Source organism: Eucalyptus grandis, chromosome 6 (genome assembly GCF_016545825.1).
Source record: "Eucalyptus grandis isolate ANBG69807.140 chromosome 6, ASM1654582v1, whole genome shotgun sequence".
In the NCBI taxonomy this organism is placed as follows: Eukaryota; Viridiplantae; Streptophyta; class Magnoliopsida; order Myrtales; family Myrtaceae; genus Eucalyptus; species Eucalyptus grandis.
Genome location: NC_052617.1, coordinates 45,814,458 through 45,827,296, shown reverse-complemented (window position 1 = coordinate 45,827,296; position 12,839 = coordinate 45,814,458). Strand labels below are relative to the sequence as shown.

General features: G+C 36.6%; 1 protein-coding gene across 2 annotated transcripts; it reads right to left on the bottom strand.

The window, feature by feature from the left end:
- Positions 1–89: 89 nt before the first annotated feature.
- On the bottom strand, positions 90–4,967 carry LOC104450245 (probable beta-1,3-galactosyltransferase 2). Of its 2 annotated transcripts, none has more exons than XM_010064718.3 (11): positions 4,483–4,967; positions 3,858–3,951; positions 3,648–3,709; positions 3,354–3,565; positions 3,202–3,265; positions 2,361–2,433; positions 2,109–2,229; positions 1,381–1,468; positions 1,178–1,303; positions 984–1,093; positions 90–626 (listed from the first exon to the last, which is right to left on the bottom strand). In XM_010064718.3, exons 1-11 carry the CDS (start codon positions 4,590–4,592, stop codon positions 478–480), a joined length of 1,209 nt encoding a protein of 402 aa, XP_010063020.1. In that variant the 5' UTR covers positions 4,593–4,967; the 3' UTR covers positions 90–477. The 2 variants fall into 2 exon arrangements, with proteins under 2 accessions (XP_010063020.1, XP_010063019.1); XM_010064717.3 differs by having other exon boundaries at positions 3,648–3,712; positions 4,483–4,965.
- Between the last annotated feature and the right edge of the window lie 7,872 nt (positions 4,968–12,839).

Sequence of the window (12,839 nt, the reverse complement as noted above, 5' to 3'; positions counted from 1 at the left end):
CCCACCATTACTCACAGAAATCCCACAATGGTGGGAACTAAGCGTGGCTGCAGAGCAGAGAAACTAGGGAGACAAGATGAATGACACAATTGTCAAATCTAGGAGATAAAACTCAACCAGAATTTCCAAAACTCGACATCCAAATTTACATATACAGAGCAGAAAATTGCTAAGCCTAACATTTTCACTTATTGTGGAGTTTCATTACCCATGGCATCACATCCAAAACAACACCATAGTCTAATGAAAGAATGCTTGGTTACAGGGTCTTGCCTCGCATCGATTAATGGGTCTCCCTCCCTTTCTTTGGAGCAGAATCCCCCGTGGCAAGACCGATATTCCCGGGCAACGGGCCGCTTTCATTCTCGTCAATGTGGAAAATAATTTGCTGACTACATACATACAAATCCCTCTATATCCAAGTTTCATGGAAAAGCTCCAGTTTTCCTCCTGAGATGGGAGGGAAACATCGTGTCTTTAGAAAGCTGTGCTCCACAACACATTCTCGCCTTCCCCGCATCTCCGATGAACTACTTTCATTCTCTCGACTGACTTGCATATGCCGCTGCAGCTCCAATCGAACGATGCAACGCAGACATTACCAGCCTGAGCCTTCCATTCACAATCTGCAACGCGATTTGAGAATTTAAATTCTGTCGCAAAAAATGATCTGACATTCTCTATGTCGCTAGTGACACCAAAGTCATGTTTCTTGCTTCACCGTACAAGAACTATGCCAGTCATTCATGCATGCATAAACCATTGAGATGCTATTAGCATCAATTCATATGACGTAAGTCACTGAGTAAACACCACTGGCAAGACATTAGTTTTCTTTTATCAGCACCAATAAGACGACAGTCAAAAAAGATTTCCAGAATTTGACAACACGACATGAATGAGATTTATTATTCAATGCCAAGCAATTACTCCTCTAGCATATATGTAAAAGGAGTCTGAGAGACGAATGCTTAAGAATTTACCAGGCGGAGTACCGCAACAAAGTCGGCGGTCATCAATATGCTCCGCATCCAATCCAATAAACCATGATCCAAGTGACACATCCTCGTTAGCATACTTGTGCAACACATGCCTACCATTAGAAAAGCAACAAGTTAACGCTAATGAACTTGGGAAAAAAAGAAATATCCTCTCTAATGCAAAGAAAACAGCATACTGATTTATTGATATGTAGGTTGCAAGATCTTTTGAAATAGCATAGAGTTGGCCTGTAGCATGACGGAAGTATCTGTTTCCCTCTTCACCAAATTTCCAGTGCTCCGGTTCATGGTACCTCACACCCCTAATCATCAAAATGCAGGGTGAAAAGGCAATTCTTACTGATGAAATTTTAAACGGAATGAAAGGGTACTTGCTTACTTCTGAGCAAGGACTGGACCAGATTTCATGCAACCAATATACACCCTAGGCTTCGATCTGTGCCTCATCAAAGTTGCTCCAAGTGTGGCTGCAGAGTGACAATTTAGTCAAAATGAAGTTTAACTGAGCCTAGATAAATCAACTATAAACCATGACAGAATTGATCTCTAAATAGTAGCACCTTCTAACATTATACCAGCAAAGTTTTTCTCCTTCAAAAGCATTGTATTTATTTCTTGGTGGAATACAATTAGCAGGACAATTTACAATTTCAAACGCAAAAGCACTTCAGAGGACAGGAGCAACTCTTTTCAGCAACTTCCATGTAGCATGCATAAATATATATGGAAATATAAAATCTCTAAGGGACTGAAGGAGTTGAAAGCCTGACATTGAGCACAAATTTTTTTTTCCCCATTTGGGGCACATTTGTTTCACAGAAAATCAATGAATTTGAAAAAAAGCTCCCTCAAAATGATCACTTGTATTGCTTTTCATTAGCAACAAAAATGATTTAGGCATAGACTGTAGTTGATGATTAGAAATATTCTGTTTGACTAATTTTTGTAAGTGATACCATCATTTAGGACTATGTTTTCCAAATTATTCATCTTCCGCAAAACAAATGGACCCTAACATTTTATATTCTTCTCTTTTGACACTTCTTCCAAGAAAAAAAAGCAAAGATTCCAAGATTTGATTAAACTGAGAAAGAATCTGGTCTCTACCTATATTTACATGCACATCGTCATCCACTTTGACATAAAAATCTGCATCCCACAATGCAACTGCAGTTGCGAAGTATGTCTTTGTTTTGGCAGACAATTCAAGGTAACCCTCCACATGCTCCTGTTTCCAGAGTATCAACAAGAGCAAGAAAAAACAAGTTAGTTGAGTCTTCTGTTTGAATAATGACGTGCTGACAGATAGTATGTTATTTTTTGCATTGCACAGTAAACAGGAGATAGCCAAGACATTACCAGCCTCAAAAAGTCGCCATGCCTCTTATCTTCTGCTTCAATTGCTCTATCGAGAATACCGCCAGATGTAGCACTAGCAGCAGAAGGGCCAGACAAAGGAAAAAGAATTAGATGACTGTCATCAAAACACTCCTTGGTTTTCTGAACATCAAAGAATTTGCCAAAAAAAAAAAAAAAAAAATTTGCCTATTAGAGAGGGGAAAAAAGAGTTAAAAAACGGGGGCTTCTGATTGTACATTAGTGTTTAATAAGAGAGATTGATTCTACTCCAGAAAGATGGAGTACTATATTATTTCAAGGATTCAAGCAGGCAGTGCACTATCTTTGTCTTTTGGCTCACATAAATGACTTATACTTCAGTTAATTAAAATCTTTTATTTTGCCCGAAAAATGCTTAAAACCTTGGCCTTCAGTGGACATCCATCTCCTTAATGCGATTGGTTTTGCTTCTAAGAATGCAATCACACTACAATGCCAGATATAGTTATTTGCTTGTTCTAGACCAGAAAGATTTCCCCCTAGAATTGACTGATGAATGCGTATAACTATCATGTGATGATTGCCTGATGAAAACATGTAACTCTCATGCGATGATGTGACAATTTGTTTGAAAGTAATCCGTGGAAAGTAAATGTGTTTACATTATGTCCTTTCTACATATTATTCAGAGAAGATATTGAGGGTATTAGTAATATCTACACCTCTGTGACAATTAAGATACTATTATGACAGAAAAAATGGATTATCTTCTTAATGCGGAGATTCCACGGTTAATGAACTTCTCAGAATAAAATTTTTCAGAAGAATAACACCAAACCAGATTACTACTGCTGGTAATCACCTGTGTCCTATCACAAAGCGGATTATGATGCCCTTCTCTTCTTCAAGCTTCTTTCTCTTGTCACCTGATGATATAAGCATAACAAATCGTCAATGCATAATCTTAATTCAAATGCATGGGTTAACGAAACTACAGGTAGCTAGCAAACAAACCTTGAGGCATCCAGGTACTGCGAACAGAGTCTCTTCTCTTTCGGCTGCTAAAAGCAGTATTAATCCCCACGACCATTAAAAATTTTCTTTTCGTAATTGGTTCACTGATTTTTATGTCATCTGAGATAGGAGAACCATTAAGTATTGACTCCTGTGCAGCTCTTGCAGCAGCCAATTCCATTTCCAAGTTTGAGATTGTTTTATCCAGAGTTCTGCATCCGACAAGAAATAAAGAAGTTAAGAATCAGATATCTTCACTGAATCCAGATAAAGATTGCCAACATTATAGCTTACTGGATAGCATGATGCGTCCTTGAAACTTCACCCAGAATGTCTGTCGATTCATGCTTTCCATCCTTCTAACAGAAAAGATATGGATCAACTGATAAATACTTTGACTAGATTTGAACCGCGACCGATAAGCAGCTACTTCCAGGATTGAAGAAGCGCTATCTAGAGCTTTCAAAAAGAAAATGCAAGTTTTAAGAGAGATGAGGAACTTACGGGTTTAGGAGTACAGCCCCCAGAAACAATCTTTAGCTTTCCATCTTCATTCATTGTTCTTGGAATATCTCTAGCTTCCGGTTCTGTCTCGATCCTTCAGTATATACCACAATAAAGCAATGAGTTAACCTATTTATAACAAAATTACAGGTGGAAAATTAAGGCTATAGCAATCGAAACAAGAAGTTGGCCATGCTAGATCATGAAAATGTGCCTCCATGAGCACAAGATACTGCAAGATTGGGAAAATCTTTAGATAATTTCATCGAGTATTGAGGACACCGAAAATAAAAATGGACAAGTGGAGATGAAGAAGAGAAAGACAAAATATGAACAGGATGCAAATGCAGCTAATTTCCACATGATAACTCACCATTCCGGACTCCATTAAGAAAATCACATAACAGGGATAAACTCAAAACCCAGAAACAATTTCAAGCATCATGTCAATTCCTCATGCACAGAACGACCCCCCCAAAATGCTCTATAAATATCGAATAGAAATCACAAATCATAACCCACAATTAAGAGCCCAGAAGAGTTCTCCAGAACTGCAGGTTAAATAAGAAACTTGCCATCAAAATCGATTACTTCAATCATGAAATTTCCAAGGAAAGGAAATTACCTGCTGGAGAAGAGCATCCCACCCCAAAAGCAACCAATACAAAGCAAAAGAGCCCATTTCTTAGAGACCAAGCTCTTTGAAGAGTCTGTTCCCCTGCTCTTCCAAGACATTGCTCTCTCTCCGTCCCTCCGTCCCTCTCTCTCTCTCTCTCTCTCTCTCTCTCCGTCCCTCCCTCCTTCACGCCGAATCAACCGCTAGAACACAGGCGATGACCATTCCAATCCCCGAGTCAACTCGCCGGGTTGACCCAGATTCGGATCCCACCCCAAAGACGAAAACTTTTCCACAACGCAAAAATGGGTACAAGCAAAGGTCCCTTCTTAGCAAGGTGGGCGTTGAGCTTTCCTTGTCTCTCTCTCTCTCTCTCTCTCTCTCTCTGTGAATTGCAAGTGGAAGGTAGCAGATGATAATTTGAGAAAAGGAAAAGGAAAAATGGAGTCTTGACTAGAACAACAACTTCCACTGACACTGTTCATTAAATAGCTGGAGTCTACTATATTCTAATCCTAATTTCCAACCGACACCAACCAAAAAAAAAAAAAAAAAAACAAAAACAAAACAAAAAACTGACAACAACGAACCATCCTTCCCAGCCCTAGTTATTACATACAGAAATAAATAAACAAAACCAAACCCGGAAGAGAGAAGAAAAATCACTGCTCATTGTACGTCTTCCTGTTAAAAAAAAACGACAACACTGTTCATTAACTGACCCTCAACCCCGCTCCCCAGTTACGCAACTTTCAAGAATCTTGTCTCCTTCGTTTTCTACCGGGGCGGAGTGCGGTCCCGCGCGGTAATTTGAAGAAGGAAACCTCCCTCGCCCACGTGAACGCGATGTCGGCGAGTTTCGTTTTCTGTTTCATTCCCTTGCGGTAAAAAGGGGGTGGAATTTTGTGGTTCTTGAGCTTCTTTAAGTTTTCGGAAAGACTGGTAGGTGACCGTACGTTAATAGGGGAATTTGTATTTAATTAATTTCGCTACAGCGTCTCGTTTCTTTGAGCGGTTTGTCTTTAGCTTTTGAACCAGGCAACCTGAATTTGAAGGGAAAAAAATTGAAAGCGTGAACCTAGCATTTGGCAAATAAGAAATCAAAGTATAAACTCATTTTATGATTTTTGTTCTCATTATGAATTCTAACATTATGCGATTATCTTTCACTTATGAATTTGAATTTTTGGATTGGAAATCCTAATGTAAAAAATTCAGGTAATGAATTCTTAATTCGATGTCTGAAATTATTAGACAACATGTTGTAATCAAGGCAGATTTTGTACAAGAGCGAGAGCTTATGCGACATCATTAAATGGGTTCCAATCTCGGGCGGGCCATAGAATTTTGTTTACGATGGCGATGATGTGTGCAGCAGCCAGCGGCCACGCTTCGATCCATCAAGAAGAGGACATGAATCATCATCGTTCCAACTGCCCTATGCAAAACCACATGCATGCCCCGCACATCCATGAATCATGGGGCGCCCACACGTGGAGCACGTGCACGGTAACATGTCTCTCGAATCATGAACACTCCCTCCCTCCCTCCCTCCCTCCAAGTGCAGCCTATGCAAAAGCCCAAGCTGCTCCTAGTTCATTTAGGTTTTGCTATTCTTGTCTTTTTCGGTTATTTTAACAGGCCGAAAGGCCAACTTCTCTTGGATTTGTTCGGGGCTCTCAAAAGGTGTGAATCATGGTCCAAGCCAGCATCATTTGCTGGAAATCATTACAAAGCAACAAGATCTGCCCACCTTGCGGGGACTTGAAGTACTCATAACTTATGGTATCACCTCTCTCTCTCTCTCTCTCTCTCTCTCTCTCTCTCTCTCTCTCTCTCTCAGAGTACTTGGTTCATCCATATTTATGTCTTTGGAAACTTAACTTGTGACAATACATAGTTTCGCCGAATATCTTAATGAAACTGAGATGAGAAGCTATTAAAAATAAATGCAAATATCTTAAAGTTTTTATGATTATATTCTAACAAATTGCTTTTGCAATCGGCAACTATTCATAGAATTTTTGATAATTTTCAAAAGAAAAAAAAGAAACAAATTCGAATGCAGTAGAAGATCCAAGTATTTGGATCTTAACCCATTATGACACAAAAGTTGGATAGTTGCCATTTGCTAATAATTGAAAACAATGAGATTGTTACCACTAATAGGAAAAATAGGTAGGAGGATTTGCAACTCAAAAGGATCCTTCCTAAAGATGAATGATCCATCACCTAACGTCGAATCATGACAAGGTACATCATATCCTCCTCAAGCAAAAAAGTTCACCTCAAAGCTGGAATTTAAAATGACACCACTAACAAGGCTAGACTCATCATTCTGCACATGATTACACATCTTATCTCAATTGCATGTGTCTTGTCTGGGGAGAGAGAAGTCAAAAAGGTGCTGTTTCGGGTAGAGAGGCCGACTTGGATTCACATGGAGTGGTGGTGGGGGCTTTTAGTTCTTTCTTGCATGTTAATGGCAGTTGGCAAAAAGCAAATCATCATCCTCTCCATATGATATGGATGAGTGTTATAATATATGCATTTGAAAGTTAGGAAATTGCACGTGCTGTGTGGATGCTTCCATCTCGTCATGCCACACGAAGTTATCTACACAATGATGTTCTTCATTAACATAGTCTCACTTCCATCTCAATTAACCTTCGTTAGATTGACAAGCGAAGAATGACTGAGGCACGAAATTATTTGCATCTGGTGGTACGAAGAAACACCCGGCACATGTCATTTGTATAAGGGTAGCCTATACCTGATATGTCTCCTGACATTTCGACACGAGAGATCTCTAAGCCGTGAGGACGTGGGCAAATTGCGATTCAAACGGAAAATACCGTGCCAGTAGCAGGCGCAAACGAGTCGGCCAAAGGTAGGGGTGCCGGTACACAGAAATGTCCATTCGAATTAACAAAATTAAACGGTCCGAACTAAAAGAATTAACAAATTAGACAGAAGTTGTAAGTCAAGTGGGCGGAGCGGAGAGAAGATCAGGTCGGCTTGGTCTGCCACTTCCTTGGGGTTGTATCTATTACCATTCTAGCCCAAGAATTCAGCAAGAGCTAACACCATTTTGAGATTATTAAGCGGGCCTCATCTCACTACCGAGAGTCTCGACAGCCCAATTCAGGACCACTAACTACATCAATGAAAATGGCTAAATTGCATGCCCACGATAGAGCCTTTTTTTTTTTTTTTTTTTTGGAAAAACACCAGTACCCATTTATTTCACGGTAAATGAATAATTTGATATTTTTTTTAAATGATCATTTGTATCACTTACATAAATGAATGAAAAATATTTTCATCATTCATGCAAATATTTAGATATAAATTATTATCAATAATGAAAATACTTTTTATTAACTAATTATTTCAAGAGAATTCGTCGGAGAGGATACGCTTTAACATTGGTGTGCATGCTATTTAAAACTTCTCTCATTTTATCTGGCGAGCATGGATTTCTAGAGTTATCTATTTTAGGCATGTGTAATCAAGACTTCTTTTTTACCAAAAGTGAAAGGAGTAAATTGTGAAAATAAGAATATCCATTCGAATTACATGATCATATTGGATATTCGTATTCAATTTTCTCATGTTGTCTACAAAATTTATGTAATAGTCCTTGATTGTTGAGAAATTACTAAGAAAGTCTTATTACTTATACCTATTGCATTTGTATTAATTCAAAAAAAATATCTCAATTTGGCTAATGTAGTCTTGAACTTTTCACAGTTTTCAAATTGAGTTGTTTGGCAATTTTCGTCAGAAATTGCTAATGTAAATGCTAGTCATCCTACGTGACACGATTAATATTAACACAGACATTTTTTGTATCTTTTTAGAAAAATATAGAATTTTTTCTTTTATTTTTATTTTCCTTATTTTTTTCAAATGTGGCTAATAAGGGTTGTTGCCCATTGGGAGAGGGCCCTCACCGATTGCAAAGGCCCTAGGCTAAGCCATTCCAACCTTGTCGATTGTGGTTGCAGGCAAGGTGGCCCTTGCCAGCACTCAATAAGGGCTGTGACCCTTGCAAGCGACCAAAGAGGACTTCCCAACCCTTGCTAACCAAAATAAAAGAAAAAGGAAAATTAAAAATTCATTTTAAAAAATTATAAAAATTGTTCTTGTTAATATGGTAATTCATGTAAGATGATCAGCATCCACATTCCAGTGATTTTTTTTTTTTTTTTATCAAAATTGGCCAAATGTCTCAATTGGCAAATTGTTTATAAGTTTAGGATGGAATTGATATAAGTGTAATAAGTTTAGGAATTTTTTTTATAATTTTCCCCCTGATTGTTGCTTTCTATTCAGCATGTTAATTGAGTTCAATAGTGACAGGTGACAGTTTGATTTTTTGGTTGTATATTTAAACCTTATTAAGGAATAATTTTCACGGTAATATCTAATTATTTAAAACTGATATAGAAATTTGGAGAATATAAACTTTTTTTTTTTTTGGTTGGCCAGTGAGGTAATTCTGAATACGGATGGATTTGTGTATGTATCCGGTATTCTAGCATAAAGTCTGAATTCGAATCTGATTTGACTTTCTATTTTGTCTGTCAGTTATAACTAGCAATTTGAATGCATGTCCATCTATATTTTCCTTTTGTTTTCTTACCCTCTTTTCACCGTCTACAACTCTCATTGTTTGCGCTGGTAGCTGTGATTTGATTTGTTACCTATTAAGCTGAGAAAACGATTAAAATTAAATCTTCATTTATTTTGGGAAAAATGAATGATCTAAGAACTATTTAAAAATAATAATTACTTGTATTATTTAAAATAATTAATCAAAGATAAATATTTTTATTATCAATAATAATTTATGTTTAAATACTTTCACTGATGACGAAAATATTCTTTGTTTAATTTTTTTAAGCAATACAAATAATCATTTTTAAGAAAATATTTTTCAAATCATCTGTATTTTGAGAAACAAACCGAGCCTTATATATAATTCTGATTATATTATAACGAATTATCTTCTCCAAGCGTTCTTCCTTAATGCTTCATGTTGTAGAAGGACTGCTCCCACATTCCCAAGAAGAATGAGGAGAAATCATTCACCACATGCCCGACCATTTTGAATACTTCGACAAGTACAATAAACTATTCAACTTTCCTTGTGCTCACAAACTCAAAAAAGTACATTATTAGAAAGTTCAATCCAAATACTCAAAAGTCATAAATGAAAGAATACCATATATATAGTTATACCAGCAAAGTTTTTCTCTCTCAAAAGCATTGTGTTTATTTCTTGGTGGAATACAATTAGCAGGACATTTTACAATTTCAAATGCAAAAGCACTTCAAAGGACAGGAGCAACTATCTGCAGCAACTTCCATGCAGTACGCAGAACTATGGAAATATAAAATGCCTAGGGGACTGAAGGAGTTGAAAGCCTGACATAGAGCATATATATCTATTTAGGATACCTTTGTTATGCAGAAAATTAATGAATTTGAAAAAAAAAAGTTTCATTAAAATTATCACTTGTATTGCTTTTCATTATCAATGAAAATGATTTAGGCATAGACCGTTGTTGATGATTAAAAAAAATTTCATTAACTAATTTTAATAAGTGACACCATCATTTAAGAATGTATTCTCCACATCATTTATTTTTCGCAAAATAAATAAATTATAAAAATGTTATATTCTTCTCTTTTGACACTTCTTACCAAGATTTAAAGTGAAGATTCCAATATATGGTTAAACTAAGAAAGAATCTGGTCTACCTATATGTACATGCACATCATCATCCACTTTGACAAAAAAATCTGCAACCCGCAATGCAACTGCTGTTCATCTATATTTATGTCCTTTATAAACTTAATTTTTCTGCCATTCAAGCTACGACATTGCATAATTTCGCCAAATATCTTAATGAAATAAAGATGAGAAGGTGTTAAAAATAAATGCAGACATTTTAAAGTTTTTACAATTATATTGTAACGAATTACTTTTACAATCAACAAGTGGTCATAGAACATTTGATAACTTTCAAAAAAAAAAAAACACAAACAAACTCGCTTGTAATAGAAGATTGAAGTATTTTGATCTTACGTACATACTACATATATATATACACGCACGAATGAAGAGATAAATTCATTATGAGACAAAAGTTGGATAGTCGCCTTTTGCTAATAATTGAAAACAATGGGATTATTGCTACAAATTGGAACAATAGGTAGGAGGATTTGCAACCCAAAAGGGTCCTTCCTAAAGATGATTGATCCATCACCAAACGTCAAATTATGACAAAGTACATCATATCCAGGCCAAGCAAAAAAGTTCACCTCAAAGCTGGAAAAAAAGACAGCATCGACAAGGTTAGACTTATCATACTTCACATTATTACTCATCTGATCTCAAGTACATGTGTCTTGTCGGGGGAGAGAAGTCAAAAAGGTGCTGTTTTCGGGGAGAGAGGATTCACATGGAGTGGTGGTGAGAACTTTAGTTCTTTCTTGCAAGTTAATGGCAGTTGGCAAAAAGCAAATCATCATGCTCTCCATATGATATGGATAAGCTTTATAATATATGATACATATAAGTTTTATAATATACGCAGTTGAAAGTGAGGAAATTGCATGTGCTGTGTGGATGCTTCCACCTCGTTACGACGCACTAAGATATCTACATAATGATGATCTTTATTGACAATCCCACTTCCAACTTAATTAGCCTTCATTAGATTGACCTGCGCGCACAAAAATATCTACACAATAATGATCTCTATCGACAGTCTCACTTCCAACTTAATCAGCCTTCATTAGATTGACAATGATCGAGGCATGATATTATTCGCATTTGGTGGTATAGAGAAATATCAAGCACTTGTTTGCATAAAGGAAGCCCATGAATGAGTGTCTCCTAACATTTCGACACAAGAGATCTTGAAGCCGTGTGGAAGCCGGCGAATTGCGATTCGAATGGTAAACATTGTGCCGGCAGCAGGCCCGAGGGTGGCAGCCTAAGGTGGGGGGCTAGTAGACAGAAGTGTTCACTCGAATTAGCAAATTAGACAGAAGCGTAAGTCAAGTAAGCAGCGTAGAGAGCAGATCATGATCAGCCTGGACCGCCACTTTCTTGGGGGCACCTATCCATCCATACCGAGCTAACCCAAGGATTCAGTAGCAGCCCAATCCATCTTGAGATTATTATAAGGAGGCCTGATCTCCCTAGCAAAGCAACAGTCTCGACAGCCCAATTCAATACCATTAGCCACGTCAATGAGAACGGCTATATTGCATGCACCCAAGAGAGTGATTTTTTGGGGGAAAACACTGTCATCTTAAAAAAAAAATTTAAAATAATTAATAATTTAAAAATTATTTTTTAAAATATGATCGTTTGTATCATTTACATGAATGAACAAAATAGATTTTTATTATTCATGTAAATATTTAGATGTAAATTGTTATTGACAATAGAAATATTTTCAATTGACTAATTATCTTAAGCAATATAGCTAATTATTTTCTGAAAAATATTTTTCAAATTATTCATTTTTGCAAAAGTGGATATGCTTTAACATTCTTGTGCATGCTAATTAAAACTTCTCTCATTTTATTCGTCAAGCATGGATTTCAAGAATTATCTAGTTTAGGCGTTTATAATCATGAAAATAAGTATTTCATTTGTACCAAAAGCAAAATGAGTGAATTATGAAAATAAGAGTATCAACATTGAATTGAATGATTGAGTATGCAACTTTTGAGAACAATTATGTTATCATGTTAGATATTCAAACCAATCCCCGATTGTTTAGGAAAATTATTGAGAAAGTCATATACCTATTGAATGTATGTCAATTTAGTCCCAAGTCTCTTAATTTGGCAAATTTTGTCATAAACCTCTTGACAATTTTCTAATTGAGTCATTCCAATCAATTTTGGTTAAAAATCGCTGACGTTAACGTAAGTTGTTTTATGTGATATGATTAGCACTAATATGGACAATTCTATAACCTTTTAAAATTTTTTGAATTTTTCTTTTTTTTTTCATTTTCTTTCTATTGTGATTGGGCAACGGCCCTTATCGATTGCAAAGGCCTCACCTATAGCTAATGATGCCATAATGACCTTGCTAGATTTGAGTGAAGCCCTCGCTAGCTGCGAAGGTCTTGCCTAGATTTGGGCAAGGGTGGCCTCAACTGCTAGGAACAAGACATGAAGGTTGTAGGCGAGGCCATCCTAGCCTCGCCAACTCCAGTCCGCAACCATCTCGCCACCAAAATGAAAGAAAAAAGAAAATAAAAGAAAAGAATAATTAAAATATTCATTTTTAAATTATAAAAATTGTCTAAGTCAATATTGGTTGTACCACT

Excerpts from the sequence above, each read along its gene's own strand:
- LOC104450245 (XM_010064717.3), bottom strand. The coding sequence starts at position 4,592 with ATGTCTTGGAAGAGCAGGGGAACAGACTCTTCAAAGAGCTTGGTCTCT. Across the intron at positions 3,266-3,353 it reads CAGTACCTGGATGCCTCAAG|GTGACAAGAGAAAGAAGCTT; the intron begins GTTTGTTTGCTA and ends TTATATCATCAG. Across the intron at positions 2,230-2,360 it reads ATGGCGACTTTTTGAGGCTG|GAGCATGTGGAGGGTTACCT; the intron begins GTAATGTCTTGG and ends CTCTGGAAACAG.